The 19,245-nt window shown below is 35.9% G+C and overlaps 1 protein-coding gene across 1 annotated transcript in view; it reads left to right on the forward strand.

The window, feature by feature from the left end:
• Positions 1–19,245, forward strand: part of CSMD3 (CUB and Sushi multiple domains 3) — a 1,309,925-nt gene that overhangs the window by 935,697 nt on the left and 354,983 nt on the right. The window contains exon 23 of the mRNA XM_043483744.1: positions 15,802–15,971. Coding sequence (XP_043339679.1) covers positions 15,802–15,971 — 170 coding nt within the window. The remainder of the gene's footprint in view (positions 1–15,801; positions 15,972–19,245) is intronic.

Consider the following 19,245-nt stretch of genomic DNA (forward strand, 5'->3'; position numbering starts at 1 on the left):
TATTATATACTTACCTCTAGAAATGTATTCTTTTATATGCTTTAAAAATTTTTGCTTACTATAACATTTGAATCATTTCATTTAGTAGTAGAGAACACTCAAAAGGGTGGAAATAACCCTATTATTTAAGAAACTATGTGTCCCTTATTTGCTTTATTATACTTCCATTTAAAAATGTTAGCGAGATGGTACTCATGCTAAAGTAATACAGGAAAACACATGAGAAAGAAGTTGTCTGCTCCCATCTTCTGCTTTCATTCTCCCCCAATTCCAGGAGAGAACTTTGTTAATTGTATGCTTAATCTAAAACTATTTTAGATGAAAGATATTGTATTATAATATTTGAATAGTAAACATGTTTTGAACATCCCAAATATCATCTTATTCACTGAATTTTAAATAATGAATCACATCTAAAAACGACAACATGATGTATTTTTATATTCTTACGGCACCTTCTTTATATGTTTGTTGTTTTATAGTAGTCATTATAGTATATGTGGAATTTAAATCTGACTTCACTTATCACATGCAAAATCACACAGATTTTTCCAAGTAAACTTATTACTCTGGTTTTAGGATACTAAAAAGGGCTTCCCTTATGGCTCAGCTGGTAAAGAATCTGCCTGCAACGCGGGAGACCTGGGTTCAATCCCTGGGTTGTTAAGATCCCCTGCAGGAGGGAAAGACTATCCACTCCAGTATTCTGGCCTGGAGAATTCCATGGACTGTATAGTCCATAGGGTCGCAAAGAGTCAGACACGACTGAGCAACTTTCACTTTCATTTAGGACACTAGACTATTAAGTCCTCAGAATCAGAGATGACTTTTGAAAACCCGCTTAGCCTATATGTCTGTACTGTTGTAACATAAACTTATTCAAATTTTTTATGTTTAAAATAACCTCAAAACCAAAATAACAAAACAAACAAACCAACAACCAACACAAACATCAACAACAACAACAAAATATTTCTTTAAACCTGAGTCACTGCTGGCTATCCTTGTATTTTTCTACCTCCCATAATTTATAGCCATATCATTAAAGTCTTGTCTTACTTCCTTTCTCAAGCTCTTAATTACCCAAAGCAGTAAAATTTTAGTATTCATCTTAACTCTCTCTGACACAATACTACTGAAATTATTTTCTTGAAACTATCCCCTCCCTATTCTTCCATGTTACCACCTTCTGTGAATTTCCCTTTTGCCTTTTCTGGTGCTCCATGAATTCTGGACTTAGTTTGCTTTTCTTATCAATTTATGTCTCTTACCTGGATAAATTCTTTTGTCTGTGGTTTGAAATATTAATCCCATGACTACAAATGTATCCAGCTCCTTAATGGAATTCTTTCCTGGTATCCCATCAGTCAGTCAGTCAGTCAGTCAGTTCAGTCACTCAGTCATGTCCGACTCTTTATGACCCCATGAATCGCAGCATGCCAGGCCTTCCTGTCCATCACCAACTCCCGGAGTTTACTCAAAGTCATGGCCATTGAGTCGGTGATGCCATCCAGCCATCTCATCCTCTGTCATCCCCTTCTCCTCCTGCCCCCAATCCCTCCCAGAATCAGGGTCTTTTCCAATGAGTCAACTCTTCACATGAGGTGGCCAAAGTATTGGAGTTTCAGCTTCAGCATCAGTCCTTCCAATGAACACCCAGGACTTATCTCCTTTAGGGTGGACTGGTTGGATCTCCTTGCAGTCCAAGGGACTCTCAAGAGTCTCCTCCAACACCACAGTTCAAAAGCATCTATTCTTTGGCACTCAGCTTTCTTCACAGTCCAACTCTCGCATCCATACATGACTACTGGAAAAACCATAGCCTTGACTAGACGGACCTTTGTTGGCAAAGTAATGTCTCTGCTTTTTAATATGCTATCCAGGTTGGTCATAACTTTCCTTCCAAGGAGTAAGTGTCTTTTAATTAATGGCTGCAATCACCATCTGCAGTGCTTTTGATATCCCATAGATATACTAAATTCATCATGTACAAAAGTAAGTTCACCAACATACACAAAGCCCCTCCTCCTTCTATTATTTTTATTTTTGACCTCCTCTTCCTCCATCATTTTAGTCCAAGTTCTCACCACCTTCTAATTAAAATGCTACAATAATCTTCTCTAGGTCTCTCTCCCTTTAGGAAGCCAGGGCTATAATCTATTCCCCATAGAACTGCCTTAATGGGTTTTTCAAATCTGACTGTATTTTTCACCTTAAAATGCTACAGTGGATCTCCAGAGCCTGTGTGATAAAATCTGAATTTCTTAGAACAGCATATAGAGCCACTGGTTATTTTAACTGTGTCAGTCCATATGTGTTTGCATTTTAGCAGTTTCCTCGGCCTAGAATTTCTTTTTCATATATTTCGATTAGCATTGGAATCACTTTTTTGAGTCAGACTAAGGATGACCTACTGCATGAAGTTGTCTCTGACATTGTTTTCTTATTGATACTTTAAAATGTCCAGATTCCTCATTTGGCCATCCCAGGCAATTGCACAAACTTGCATCACACTACAGATTGCATATTCATACATGCACCAGTTTCCCTGTCTCTCCTCTAGACTGCATATTACTTTAGGACAAGGGGCTTATCCTAAAAACCTAAATAACATAGTACCTGGTGTGTCTTTCAGTATTATTGTTGGTAATATTATTTATAATGAATACATAAACTTAGCACAGTAGACCCTCAATAGCTGTTTATGGAAGGAAGAAACCATGAAAGGACAATGTTGGATTATAGGAATTCCTTCACACTTTTTCACTGGAAATTTTATATTTGATTTTTTAAAAATGCTTTGAATTTATAGAATGAATCTGCATGGCAATAATGATTACTGTGATTTTTCATAGTAAAAAAATGAATATAGAAAATGCATTAAAATGAATTTTTAAGGTGAAAAATAACAAATCACAAATTAAATTCTTTCACTGGAAATATTTTAATTGAGTTGATTTATAAATAATTTTAACAAGCACTAATCTGTTCTTGGTTATATACACAAATTATATTTAGAGAGTCTAGAAAGAGAAAGCCAGTTAAGTATCACTATTGTCTAAGAACAGCAAAGGGAAGGCAAAAAAACTGACTGTATACAAGTAATACTAATGGCTCAAATATTTTCAATGGTGTCATAAGGAAATTAATAACTTTTTACACTTTAATTTTCACTTCTTTCTAAAATCCAAACATTAATACCAATTACAGAAAAAAAATCTGATAAAAAATTTCTAAAGAACAAATGTATTATTAATACTGCCAACTCATGAAAGAATATTAGAAATATTACTAAATATATTAAATCTCATTAATACATTTTATTATATTTTACATTTTAGATGCTCTTTTCAAAAAATTTTAATATATCTGAAATTGGTATATATCTCGTATTCAATGACTGCCATAGTTTATTGATAACATTTTTTCTTTTCTTAGAATCATGTAAAATAATGATGCCCCTTACAATCAATGGTGTTTTAATTTGATGAAATACAGTAGAAATTAGATTTGGAACAAGATGAGCTCAATTAGATAATAAAAAGTAAAAAAAATCAAAATAAATAAATCCATATATTTGACACAAAATATTGATTGATTTGACTGTAGCAGTTTGAATCTTACCACACTCTCTTCTATGAACAGAATCACATATTACCATTTTTTCCTCTAGTAATAATTAAACATATGGAAATATACTAATGCTACACCTTTCTTAACACTCCATATGTTTAGGATTAAAAACTTTCTAAGTTTTTTTTTTCTTTTGAATAATATAAGTAGAGTTTATTTTAAACACTTTCACAAAGCATTTTTAAAATAACCCATGATGCTTTCAAAATAGTATAAGATGCAATTACACTGCAAATTCCTTTTTTTTTTATGGGAATGAGTCTTAATGTAATGAAAATTTATTTATGTTTTTGTTTGTTTGTTTCTTATTTATTTTAATTGGAGGTTAATTACTTTACAATATTGTGGTGGGTTTTGCCATTCTTAAAATAATTGTGAACTTCTCTATTCATAGACAGTTCAAATTTCCAGGCCAAATTACTGAAAAATATTTTACCAGTTTATCTGAAAATATATAACTGTATGCACACAGTAGACACCACCAGATTTTGTTGTTTTGTTTATTTTTAATATCTCAGTAATGGAGATAAATGATGCATAGGCTGACCTGTTTTTTTGTAAGAAAAATTTGAAATTCAATGGGTATCCTAGTTCTACTGAATTCCACACCATAGCTGTAACTCTTATCACCTGAATTCAGTACACATATCTCTCCTACCCCAATCCAAACAAAGCCACATTCATTGACATATTATTTTCAACTCAGCAAGTAGTTTAATATTGATAACACAAGTAGATTTATTAATTTGTAGGTTTAAATTTTAAAAAGGTATTTTATATGAGTAGGACTTGTCTTCATAAAATAAAGGAATCATAATAAGCAGAATGTAGACTGGAGATTGCATAGAACATATATATATTCTATAAAGAACATGATAGACTATTCTCTAAAATAATGTTTCCCTAATATACTGCTAAATTATGTAATGTTTTCATATTATTAATTTGTGTGATTTAAAGATGATCAATCAGTTAAAATCAGACAGAAGAGATATTATCACCTAATTAATAGTGATTATTTGACAGTGATTATTTTGTAGAAAACTCATAATAACAAGGTGGCACTAGTGGTAAAGAATCTGCCTACCAATTCAGGAGACACAAGAGATACAGATTCAGTCCTTGGAATGGGAAGATCCCCTGGAGTAGAGCGGTTGTCAACCCGCTCCAGTATTCTTGCCTGAAAAATTCCATGGACAGGAGCCTGGAAGGCCACCTTCCTTGGGATCACAGAGTCGGATATGACTGAGCAACTGAGCATGCACATGTATATTAACAAATTTAGGTTTTATAAGTGAGTGACATTAGTTATCAAGAACATGTATTCATTCTAGACCAAATAAGAAAAAAGGAAAAAAGGTGCTGAGCTTACATTAAGGTAGGGAAAAGTGTGCTTTCTTTACTTCCACAAAATATTGCAGACCCTGAACTCTGATGCAATAGTTTTCTAACTCAAAATCTCAAAACAAAAATTTTATGAATGTAGTGTAGCTCATTCAGTCTTCTCCTCTATTCTTCGTCTTCTGCCACCCACTTAGTGACACTCTCCTTTCATACATACCTCAGAAAAAACATTTTCCCCCCATCATACCAGGTAAACAATAGAGACCCTACCTCTAAATTAACATTGCATGCATGCTCAGTCGCTTCAGTTGTGTCTGACTCCTTGTGACCTTATGGACTGTAGCCCACCAGGCTCTCCTCTGTCCATGGGGATTCTCCAGGCAAGAATACTGGAGTGGATTGCCATGCCCTCCCCTAAGGGAACCTTCCAACCCAAGGATAGAACACACTTATCTTATGTCTCCTGCATTGGCAGGTGGGTTCTTTACGACGATCTTTCTCATACTGTATCTTTCAGTTCTCAGAACCTGTCAAGGGCCCCTCATAATGTTTTCAGACCCATTCCTTCTGTGTAGGCCATTGTTTCTCCCAACCCACCTTCTGCTATCACCCTTAATATACTAATTTCAATCCTTCAGGGAAGTCTTGACTTTACTCAAAAAAAAAAAAAAAAAAAAAATTAAGGGCTTCCAACTACCTGTTTTCACATACTGTATGTTTATTTGGATAATTACAGAGTAAACATCTTTCTTTCTGCTAGAAAGTAAATTATATGAGGAGCTGCAACATGCTACTTCCTATGCCCAGTATATAATAAGGATTTTATAAATTTTATCAAATGAATCAGTCAGTTTTTCCAAATCGGAACATATTATTATCTGCTTCTAGCCATTTCAAATATTTTAGTGTACATTACCTACCAATATACTCAGTTCAGTTCAGTTCAGTTGCTCAGTCGTGTCTGACTCTTTGCGACCCCATGAATTGCAGCAATCTAGGCCTCGCTGTCCATCACCAACTTCCAGAGTTTACTCAAACTCATGTCCATCGAGTCGGTGATGCCATCCAGCCATCTCATCCTCTGTCGGCCCCTTCTCCTCCTGCCCCCAATCCCTCCCAGAATCAGGGTCTTTTCCAATGAGTCAACTCTTTGCATCAGGTGGCCAAAGTATTGGAATTTCAGCTTCAGCATCAGTCCTTCCAATGAATACCCAGGACTGATCTCCTTTAGGGTGGACTGGTTGGATCTCCTTGCAGTCCAAGGGACTCTCAAGAGTCTTCTCCAACACCACAGTTCAAAAACATCAATTCTTTGGCGCTCAGCTTTCTTCACAGTCCAACTCTCACATCCATACATGACCACTGGAAAAACCATAGCCTTGACTAGATGGACCTTTGTTGGCAAAGTAATGTCTCTGCTTTTTAATATGCTGTCTAGGTTGGTCATAACTTTCCTTCCAAGGAGCAAGTGTCTTTTAATTTCATGGCTGCAATCACCATCTGCAGTGATTTTGGAGTCCCCAAAAATAAAGTTTCTCATGGTTCCCATTGTTGGTATGGTGACCTCCTGTTTCCATTGGCTGTAATGGTGACCTCCTTCAAAAGGACTTATGCCAGCATGCTGTGGCTCCCAGGACTGTTGTATTCAGGGCCTCTACCCTGTAGCAGGCCACTGCTGGCCCATGCCTCCACCGGAAACTCTTAGATACACACAGGCAAGTCTGGCTCAATCTCTTGTGAGGTCACTGTTGCTTTCTCCTAGCTCTTGGTAAGCACAAGGGATTTTTTGTGCTTCCAAGAGTCTTTTTCCCCAGTCCAATGGAAGTTCTGTATTTAAATCCCACTGGCCTTCAAAGTCAAATCCCCTGGGGGTTCTCAGTCCCTTTACCGGATCCCCGGGTTGGGAAATCTGGTATGGGCCCTAGAACTTTTGCAACAGTGGAGAACTTCTTTGCTATAATTGTTGTCCAGTTTGTGGGTTGTCTGCTCAACAGCTCTATGGTGGGGCTAATGGTGGCCTCCTCCAAGAAGACTTAAGCCACATGCCACACCTCCCAGGTCTGCTGTTGCCAGAGCCCCTGTCCCCGTGGCAGGCCCCTGCTGACCCGTGCCTCCACAGGAGACACTCAGACACTCAAAGGCAGGTCTGGCTCAGTCTCTGTGGGGTCCCCGGATCCTGGTGCACACAAGGTTTTGTTTGTACCCTCCAAGCATCTCTGGCAGGTATGAGGTTTGATTCTAAACATGATTTCACCCTTCTTCCCATTTTTGGGAGGCTTTTCCTTTGCCCTTGGATGCAGGGTATCATTTTTTGGTGGGATCCAACATTCTCCTGCAGATGATTGTTCAGCATCTAGTTGCAATTTTGGAGTTCATGCAGGAGAAGATGAGCACACATCCTTCTACTCCTCCATCTTGTCCATTATGTTCATGGAAGAAAGTAGGGAAAACCACTAGGCCATTCAGGTATGACCTAAATCAAATCCTTTATAATTATACAGTGAAAGTGAAGTGAAGTCGCTCAGTCACATCCAACTCTTTGCAGTTCCATGGACTGTAGCCTACCAGGCTCCTCCATCCATAGAATTTTCCAGGCAAGAGTACTGGAGTGGGTTGCCATTTCCTTCTCCAGGGGATCTTCCCAACCCAGGGATCAAACCTGAGTCTCCCACATTGCGGGCAGACACTTTACCATCTGAGCCACCTGGGAAGCCCTTCAATTATACAGTAGAAGTGACAAATAGATTCAAGCGATTAGATCTGATAGACAGAATGTCTGAAGAACTATGGACTAAACAACAGCAACAATCAGTATTCTTGCCTGAATAGAGGAGCGTAGCAGGCTACAATCCAATGGGTTCCAAAGAACTGGACGTGATTTAGTAGCTATTACCTTATATATGTAATTCATCATAGCACCTGACTGAAACCCTAGCCCTGCACTGATGCAATAAGTCTCAGATTTGTTTGTTCAGTGACAGCTGCACATCCATAAATGTCATTATGATGGGAGATGATGACTATTTTTCAGCTCATCTTTTTTCAACTCAGCTTGGATTTCATAGCTTCCCTTACTCAAACTCTTCTTTACTGTGTAGTTGACTTTTTTGTCTTTTTTTTTTTAAATAACCTTATCTTCCTAGAATCAAATAGCCATTCTTCTCCTCTCTTAAGGTTAGCTGTTCTGCTGCTAGACCCCTTTCTCAGTTAATTGTAATGTATCTTGAGAATATTCAATAACAGTTTGCCAGGAATATGCCTTGTAAAAACGTGTTGTGAGAGTTATGTCATATATAATGAAAAATGTCATAGTTTAAGTATTTTTCCTGGACATTCATGAACATTTCAGCCAGGACTATTTATGGGAATTATCCCTGATAATTCAATGTAATGCTGTTTGATTTATTCCTTACACCATCACAGCCACCTGATGCTGGAAAGAACTGTAACAGTATTATACCTTATTAAGTCATTTTCTTCTTTATTTGGACCCTGAAACTGCATCCTTTGGGACTAAAGGTTGTGCTTACAAGTGGAGAAAGCATAATGTACAAAGGCTTGGAATGTGAGACTGTGGCAAAGGGCCAGTAGCTGAGGATAGGCAAATTACAAGTTCCAGGGGAAATAATGGTGGGTAATAGCTAGAAAGGCAAGGGTAACATTATAAATGGCCTTATGTGACATTCTGTGGATTTGATTTGCTGATGGTGAGTATTTGTTAGGCAGAAAGTACAGGATTAGATTTTCATTTGGAAAATATCATTGCATTAGCTTAGTACGCAACAGATATAGAAATATGTTCATTGCTAGACTTGAAGTGAAAAATTACTCAGTCGTGTCTGATTCTTTGCAACCCCGTGGACTCTCCATGGAATTTTCTAGGCCAGAATATTGGAGTGGGTAGCCTTTCCCTCCTCCAGGGAATCTTCCCAACCCAGGGATCGAACCCAGGTCTCCCGCATTGCAGGCAGATTCTTTACCAGCTGAGCTAAACTTGGGAGATGGTCAAACTGTGCAAAGTTAATTGTTAATTTCAACATTTAATCCTGTGCAATTCCAGTTGGCAAACAAGACTCCTGTAGCCAAAGTGTGGAAAAAGCTTACACAGGGCAGATGTTATTACTGCATCAAGTGCTAAGAAGCCAGTGTCTGGTATATTTTAAATTAAAAGATAAAATCAAAGACAAGATTCCATGTGAAAAGAAGTTTATTAATCACATAACTTCTGGGGTTTAACACTGTGGCTAAATAAGTTCCTCCTTAACTTATTGCTAGTAGACATTTTATTTTATTAAAACTCATAAAAATTAAATTTGTTTGCTTTTCTGTACACATAGGTAGCACATTCTGAACAGATTTTTATCTTTTTTATGTTTAAGATGTTTCCATGATATGAGATCATCATTCCAAGCATTAATAATTATGTATAATGAAATGCAGATTTATAAATTATATATATTCTGTCCTCCAGGATATGCCCCACCCTGCACAAAATAATGCATTTATTTTTTAATACAATGCCCTTAAATAGCGTGTGCATCAAAGTATAAATTAAAAAGCAATCCAACTCAGTTTATCTGTAATAGTCTTAATTTACAACTGCTCTATGGGATAGTTATTAATAATCCTTCATTTCACAGTAAAAAAGTATTTTGATCTGAAAGAGAAATTATGTGTTCACCACTTTAACACCATGGACAATGACAGATAAATAAATCTCAGCTCTGATACACACCATTTGTCCAGTTTTAGCAAGGAAACTCAGTTTGATGTCTTCATCTATAAAACTGGAGAAAATAAGTTTTACCTTGTAGATTTCTTACAACAAATAAATGCAGAATTGGCTTTATGGATGTGAAATCCATGCAGTCCCACAGTAGGGGCTTCATGCTGAGAAGGGCCAAGCTTAGTTTAATGTTCTATTGATCTCTTAAAATTCTTAACATGTTTTCAACAAGTACTGTGCATTTCACTTTTGTTCTGGGCCCACGATTTATAATGAGTCCTGACTAAATGAGAAATGTACTAATTTAATTCAGATTTTCTTTCTTTATTCTTCTGTTCTGGTTTCAGTCCTGATTGTTATTTCACCAAATTTGTAGCTATTTTACAATGGAAATGTCAATGGAAATATTAAATAAATAGGAATAGAAAAAAAGTTCTGAGCGAAACTGAGGATTATAGACTGGAGACAAGCCTCTCAGATAACTTAAAGAATTGTTCCAAAGAAGCATGGTTTTTAGCAGTTTTATATCCTTCCAGAACAAAGGAGAAAAAAAAAAAAAGTCAGGAATACATCATTTCAAGGCTTCAAACAAAAACCCAAATCACCGTGTGTATAGTGAGTCAGAATGTCATCAGCACCTGTGAAGGGAGTCTTATAAATCAAAGGAGTACCAACATTGACATCTCAGGAAAGGAGGAATTTAATATTTGTTTTTAACATGGGTGTTCTTTACTTCTGGTCAGTGTAACTTTTTTTTTTTTAATGATTGAAGCAGATGTACAATATATCTTTGGTAAACTACAAACAGACTGTTTTAATTGGTATAAAATTCAAGTTAAATCATGAATTAGCTGGAATGATTTCCCTATACTTCAATGTGTAAAAATGTCTTCCATTCGAACCAACTGAAATATTAAAATATAACCAAAGCAGGTTATTTTTTCATATAAAAGGAAACTCTCCTTTAAATTATATACTAAAAACCAATGTTTAGAGTAGAAGTCACTTAATACCTACTCAAATGTTGAGAACATTACAATAAATTATTAGTGTATTTTGAAGGGTAGCTGAAGTAACCTATCATTTGGCTTTTATTGGGGGGCTTGTGATATGTTCAGTTAACATAATTTTAATATCATAAATAATTCTCCAAAATTAGGAAGAGCCTGTTGGCTTTCACACCTAAATGCCTTTCTATCACACTGGGGCAATATACATATCCTAAACTATTTTTCTTTGTATATAGCATGATGCCACCATTAGTACTTATACATAAAATATTTATATTGATAGCTTTAATTTCTTGAGTTCTTATGCCCGACTCTTTGTGACCCCATGGACTGTAGCCCCCACAGATTCCTCTATCTGTGAATTCTCCAGACAAGAACCCTAGAGTGGATGCACATCCCCTACTCCAGCATGTCATCCCAACCCAGAGATCAAATCTGGGTCTTCTTCATTGCAGGCAGATTCCCGTCTGAGCCACCAGGGAAGCCCTTCTTGTATGCCAGTTCTCTGCTAAGTGCTCTACATGTATTATTTACATGTAATAACATACACACAAACATCCCTTGAAGACGGCATTATTATCTCCACTGTAATAATAACAGTATTGAGGCTTAGAGAGAAAAACAACTTGACAAAACCATATAGATAAAAGATAGAGCTTAATTTTGAAACTAATCTCTGAATATTAAAGCTTGGGCTATAAATCAGTGTTTCAGTACTTTGCAAGCTGTTATATTTTCAGAACTCCATGATTCTATAACATAATTAAAAAGTGTCTGCGTTTCCTAATAAATAATCTAACCAATAAACATATATGTATATTCTGGATTTTCTGTGTTATCTGAGAACATTTATAACATTTATCTTACCCCATGAGCATGCCTAGATTCCAATAAGCTAGTGAGGAGGAAATCAGTCAAATTTAAAATAGAAATGATTCCACTAAGATCAGGAACAAGACAAGGATGTCCACTCTTGCCACTTTTATTAAACATAATTTTGGAAGTCCTAACCATAATAATCAGAGAGGAAAAAGAAATAAAAAGAATCCAAATTGGAAAAGAAGAAGTAAAACTGTTTTGTTTGCAGATGGCATGATACTGTATATAGAAAATCCTAAAGATGCTACCAGAACATTACTAGAGCTTATCAATGAATCTGGTAAAGTTGCAGCATGCAAAATTAATACATAGGAATTTCTTACATATCTATACACTAACAGTCAGCATCAAAAGTAATAAAATACCTAGAAATAAACCAATGTAAGGAAGCAAAAGACCTGTACTCAGAAAACTATAAGATACTGATGAAAGAAATCAGAGAAGACACAAACAGATGGAAGGACACACCATGTTCTTGAACTGGAAGAATTAGTACTCTCAAAATGCCATACTATCCAAGGCAATCCATAGATTCAGTGCAATCCCTATCAAGATACCAATGGCATTTTTTGCAAAATTAGAACAAAAAATGTTTACAATTTGTTTGGAAGCACAAGAGACCCAAGTAACCAAAGCAATCTTGAGGAAGAAAGACAGGTGGGGAAATCAGGCTCCCTGATTTCAGAATGTACTACAAGGTGGCAATAATTAAACAGCATGGTACTGGCACAAAAACAAAAATATAGATCAATGGAACAAAGCAGAAAGTCCATAGATAAACTCAAACTCCTCTGATCACTTAAACTTTGACAAAGAATGAAAGAATGAAGAAAAGTCACTTCAATAAGTGATGCTGGGAAAGCTGACTGCTACATGTATAAAATAAAGCAAAAATAAAATTAGAACACTCCCTAACACCATACACAAAAATAAACTCAAAATGAATTAAAGCCCTAAATGTAAGACTGGATATTATAAAACTCTTAGAGGAAAACACAGAACACTCTCTGGCATATATCACAGGGAGGGAGATCTTTTTCAATCCTCCTCCTAGAGTAGTGAAAATAAAAATATATAAATAAACAAATGTGACCTAATTAAGCTTAAAAGCTTTTGTACAGCAAAGGAAAACTTAAATAAAACAAGAAGACAACCCAAAATGATAGAAAATATTTGCAAATGAGGTGACCAACAAGGGATTAATCTTCAAAATACACAAGCAGCTCATTCAGCTAAATATCAAAACAAACAACCCAATCAGAAAATGGGTGGGAGATCTAAATATGCATTTCTCCAAAGAAGACATGTAAACGACCAAAAAGCACATGAAAAAATGCCCAACATCACTAATCATCAGTGAAATGCAATACAAAACTACAGTGAAATATCACCTCACACTAGTCAGAATGACCATCATCAAAAAATCTACAAATAATAAATGCTGGAGAAGTGTGGAGAAAAGAGAGCCCTCCTACAATGTTGGTGGGACATTGGTACAACTATTGTTGGTAAAACTATTATGAAGAACACTATGGAGGTTCCTTAACAAACTAAAAATAGAGCTACCATATGATCCTGTAATCCCACTCCTAGGCAAATATCTCAAGAAATCCATAATTTCAAAAGATACATGCACCCCAGTGCTCATTGCATCACTATTTGTGATAGCCAGGACTTGGAAACAACCTAAGTGTCTATCAGTGGATGAATGGATAGAGAAAATATGATACATATATACAATGGATTATCACTCAGCCATAAAAAGTAATGGAATAATGCCATTTGCAACAACATGGGTAGACGTAGAGATTATCATACTGAGTGAAGTAATCAGACAGAGAAATGATATTGCTTACATGTGGAATCAAAAAAATGATATGGATGAACTTATTTGCAAAATAGAAATAGAGTCGCAGATGTAAAAATAAGTTTATGATTACTGGGGGAAAGTGAAAGTGAAGTGAAGGGAAAGTTGCTTAGTCATGTCCGACTCTTTGCAACCCCATGGACTATACAGTCCATGGAATTCTCCAGGCCAGAATACTGGAGTGGGTAGCCATTCCCTTCTCCAAGGGATCTTCCTGACCCGGGGTTTGAACCCAGGTCTCCCACATTGCAGGCAGATTCTTTACCCGCTGAGCCACAAGGGAAGCCCACTGGGGGGAAAAGAGGGTATAAATTAAGAGACTGAGATTAACATATACATACTACTAACCATTTGCAATGCAGAAGACGCAGGAGTCGAAGGTTCAATCACTGGGTCAGGAAGATCGCCTGGGGAAGGAAATGGCAACTCACTCCAGTATTCTTTCTGAGAAAATCCCATGGAGAGAGGACCCTGGCAGGGTACAGTCCATGGGATCGCAAAGAGTCGGACATGCCTGAGTGACAGTACAGCACAGCAGCATGGGAAAATAATCTAAAACAGAGTGTATATATGTGTGTGTGTGTGTGTGTGTGTGTGTGTGATTTACTTTGCTGTACAGCAGAAACACAACATTTTAAGTTAAGTACACTCCAGTAAAAATTTTTAAAAAATAAAATAAAATAGAAATGATTTTTTTCCCACTAAGTGAAAGATGTATTGTGTTATGGTGTCCTATACCAATGAGTAATTCAGTAATTCACATGATAAGAAGTGAGGGAACATTGAATTATTACACAGCATGATCCTTTGGTCAGTAAGATCCCCTAGAGAAGAGGATGGCAACCCACTCTTGTATTCTTGCCTGGAGAATTCTGTGGACAGAGGAGCCTGACAGGCTACATCCATAGGGTCACAGAGTTGGACATGACTGAGCCACTAACACTTCACTTTTCATAAAGCGTAGCAATCTCTACAAGTTTGTGCTCTATTAGCTGGTTCCATATTCATGTTGTGAATGGCAATTTATTTTCAAGAAAACAAAATCTTCTGCTACATAAGATATATACTTTAAATCAATATTGGGAGTCTATGAAGTTTTTTGTTTTTCTTTTACCTTAAAAGTAGCTTGAAGGAGCTTAACTAGGTAACATGTGATGTGCCTAGTTGATTGTTAGCATCACATCACTAATTTTATTATTTTTTTCTATGTTGATGTTATACTGACTACTCCCTCTTGATCATTTTCAGTTCCTCATTAGGCTTTTTCTTCTGCCAGATTATTGTTAATGTTTTAGCATTTAAAAAGTAAAGCAATTCATCATCTTTCACCTTGTTGTGTATTTGTTGTATACTTCCTATGACTCTTCCCATGAATCATTAATTTAAAAATCTTATTTCTAAAAAGTAATAACCTTGAATAATATGACCCTCCCTGGCCTATGGAATGGTAACATGCAGCAAGTTATTCGGTAAGATAAAAAGCTGAATTCATTGAATTTCTGATACCTAAAGAGTATGTTTGGGAATTATAAAGACTCATTTGATTTTGCAGTATTACTACAATCTTTTTAAAGTAATACATTAAAATTAAATTTTTTTAAAATGATAAATTCACAGTTCTCTTTAAGTGGTTAGACACTAAAATTTTGCAAAGTTAGTCCTGGAGAGTTAGCAGTTTCATATGCTGATTATGAGAATGCCTTAATCCATTCTATCTTTGAAACTAGGAAAATTGATAGAATTTCTAAAGATGCCCAAACCTCTGCCATAATTGATTGATTTGTGGGTTTTACCTATTATATTTGTTTTCAAAGACTCTGTAGTCTTTATTCTACTTTTTGTTACTGAAGCTCTTGGATCAGAAAAAAACTGACTAGTGAGAGGAAGAAGGGGCAAGTTAAAAAAAAAGGTAACAATGAAAAGATTAAATAAGAATCATTCTAAAAATTTGATCTCTTTACTTTTTTATAATTTAAAGGAAGTAGATTTTAAAATAGTAAATTAGTTAGAGATCTACAAACTTAAAATGCATCCTGAAAATATTTTGCTCTCATTCTTTTTCCATGCTGTCCCTTCATCAAGGCCGGGAAATACTGAAACTATTATGTATTTCTGTTTATGTACAAGTGTTCTGTCCAAGGGCGGTAGTGTAGTAGTTCCTTCTTCCCATCTATTGTTTGAGAGGGAATGAGTCATCTTCAACACAGAACCATTCTGTACATTTTGTTCATGTTAGACTCTAGTTAAAGTAAAATACATCTACACTTACATACTTTACATTACTTTAAATGATAATGCTTTCTATTAAACTGTGTTTTTTCAATATTCTGTTTTACCTGCAGCTGAATGTGGTGCATCTGCAACAAATAATGAAGGCATTTTGCTCTCTCCAAATTATCCACTGAACTATGAAAACAACCATGAATGCATTTATAGTATTCAGGTTCAAGCAGGAAAGGGAATCAATATTTCAGCCAGAACATTTCATTTAGCACAAGGAGATGTTCTTAAGGTAAGTGAACTCAGTATATTTATATTTTGATTATTTTAACCATTAAGTATTCATTAAAGTGTGTATATAATCTGCCAAAAGTTTATTCTGCCATTCATAGGTTTAAATTATACATTATTTATCTATGAAACATAATCAACCCATAAATGGTCACTTATTTATTTTTATTTTGATGGTTTTTAAGTAACGTATTTAGCTGTGTTGATACAAGGAAAACTCTAGCATTTATGACCATGGAAATTTTATAATTTATGAATAAATAAATTAACAATATCTATAAATTATTTAAAAAATACTCTGTCAATAATAAACATTTAAGTAAAATTTTTAATTTATTTTAAAAATTTGAAATGATCACATTTAAAGATATAGTTAAGGGGAGTTCCCTGGTGGTCCAGTGGTTAAGACTTGGTGTATTTGTTGCTGTGGCCCCAGGTTCAATTCCTGGCCAGGTAACTAAGATCCAGCAGACTGCATGGTGCAGCCAAAAATTTTTTTGAAAATGTTACAGTAAATATATATTTTCATATTTATTGATCCATGTTTTGCAAATCAAACATTTTGATAAATAGAGTTGATATTCATTATTGGAATAGTGGTAAACACTTCTATAAAATCACATATAAATATTTTTAAAATGATCACATACATTTTTCTCATTATCAAGATGTCCTCAATCTAGGTAAGAAATTTTAGATATTCTATTTTCACAAATCTTGAAAAAAAAATTGTGATATCCCAGATTGGGGTGGGGGATTTTTATTGAAGTGGTGATTTTAACATTATCAGTATGTCCTTTTAAAAAGAATATTAATTTGGTGATAATTGTTGGTTGTCTAACACAAACAGTTCTGTATGCTAGCAATATTTGTGTAGATATGGGAAAGATTTCCTTCAGTACACCTGGATATATACAATTTTATTATTAATTTAAAGCCATTGTTGTTTTTTGTGCTTTTCCCCCATAGGCAACAAAAATTCACTTTGTATATAATATCTTCAATTTCTAGCTCATTGTTTGGTTTTCCTGTTAAAAATAAATTTATTTGATAAATTGGAGTCAAACTGAGATTAATGGAAAGCTTGTACTTAGAAGTAAGCCAGTGCTTTTTCTTTTCTTTTCTTTTTTTTTCTGGCTAACTATGGGGAAAAAAAATGTTACAAGACATAGATCAGAAGTATGAGTGTAGCTACTAATCTGTATCACATAAGTAACAATAATAAACATGCATTTATAAGTTAAAAGTCAGAAAATGCTTCCCCCCGTCTACCACGATGCTTCCTAAAATATTTTTCTCCTCTCAATGTTTCTTGAAATTTATATATTAATTTTCCATACTGAATAATGTTTATTACTTGGAAAATCCATTTGGAATAATTAGTGATGCCTGTTAAAAAATAGTCCTGTATGTTTCTCAGAGTGCTTTCTGATTAATGTCTTACTGTTTGGAATAAGGTCACATGCATTTGTTATGTGTGTTACCTTGGGGAAGAATGGAATTCAGTAATGAGTGACAGCATGAGGGGATTTGATGGTGAGAGACAAAGGAAAGCAGGAAAACTCAATTTCAAGCTCTGTAGTGGATTTCATTAAATAGTGATTTTTCTTTCATGAGTGAAAGAATAAAAATATATATTCCCAGAATTTTTTTTTAAAGTTGAAAAGATTATTTACTAGATATTAACCTGGAAGCACACCAATTCAATCATCCTTCTACTAATAGTCTAACCTGGGATTTATTCTAAATTATTACTTTAAAATAACTTTGGTAAGTCACACTATAGAGACAGTTGGGGATGGGCTTTTAAACACTGTCTGTCTTCAAGGTTTCTCCACCAGTATAAAATGTAAAATGCCTATATGTTATTCTTCTCAATAATCCCAGGAACAACTATCAGTTCAAAGATACCTCCTGACACAAGCACAGTTAGGCATGCACAAGGAGACCGTGTACTTTGCAGAGGACAAATGATTAATTCTCAGAGATTGGTAAACCCAGAGTCCTCTCAGGATAGAAGGTAATTTGCCTAACTGCAAACTAACTCAGCATTCAAAAAACTAGGATCATGGCATCCAGTCCCACCCCTTTGTCAGGGGAGTGTGTAATTTCCTCAGTTCTGTATTGTCACAACAAAAATTTGAAGCAGTGGACCAGCATTACAGCCCTCAGACAGATCATGTCATAGCTCTTGGACAGATCAGTGTTACAGATCCATGTTACATCTCGTTTTATTTAGAAAACAAAGGAAAATATATCCTCGAGACATGAAGGCATGCCGACCCAAAAGACGCAAAGAGTAGAGAGAGATCTAAGAGACAGAGAGAGAGCAAGAGAAAGACAGAGAGACAGAGAATGAGAGAGAGAGAGAGTGAGAGGCAGAGAGAGACAGAGAGCAAGAGAAATAGAGAGTGCGAGAGAAAGACAGAGAGAGAGAGACCTGGCCCTTTGGCTCCTCTTTTTATATATCTTTTCTCCCCCACAACCCCAGGCCTGCCCTATGTAAATTGGGCTAGCCAGGAGTGCTGTTTGTTCTACCTGAGGTCCTCACTCCAGTCCTCAGAATTTCCTTTGTTCTATTTTCGCGGGCTTTTCCCTTCCTTGTCTTTTAGCCACCACCATTCTGGACTCCTTTTTCCTACTCAAACTACCTAACAGCTTCATGGCAAATAGATGGGGAAACAGTGGAAACAGTGACAGACTTTATTTTCTTGGGCTCCAAAATCACTGCAGATGATGACTGCAGCCATGGAATAAAAAGATGTTTGCTCCTTGGAAGGAAAACTATGACCAGCCTAGACAGCACATTAAAAAGCAGAGATATTACCTTGCCGACAAAGGTCCTTCTAGTCAAAGCTATGGTTTTTTCAGTAGTCATGTATGAATGTGAGAGCTGGACCATAAAGAAAGCTGGACCATATGCTGAAGAATTGATGCCTTTGAACTGTGGTGTTGGAGAAAACTCTTGAGAGTCCCTTAGACTGCAAGAAGATCCAACCTGTCCATCCTAAAGGAAATCAGTCCTGAATATTCATTGGAAGGACTGATGCTGAATCTGAAACTCTGATACTTAGGCCACCTGATGCAATGAACTGGCGCCTTGAAAAAGACCCTGATGCTGGGAAAGATTGAAGTCAGGAGGAGAAGGGACAACAGAGGATGAGATGGTTGATGACATCACAGACTCGATGGACATGAGTTTTAGGAAGATCTGGGAGTTAATGATGGACAGGGAAGCCTGGCGTACTGCAGTCCATGGGGTCACAAACAGTCAG

This window comes from Cervus canadensis, chromosome 12, assembly GCF_019320065.1.
Source record: "Cervus canadensis isolate Bull #8, Minnesota chromosome 12, ASM1932006v1, whole genome shotgun sequence".
NCBI classification, from domain to species: domain Eukaryota; kingdom Metazoa; phylum Chordata; class Mammalia; order Artiodactyla; family Cervidae; genus Cervus; species Cervus canadensis.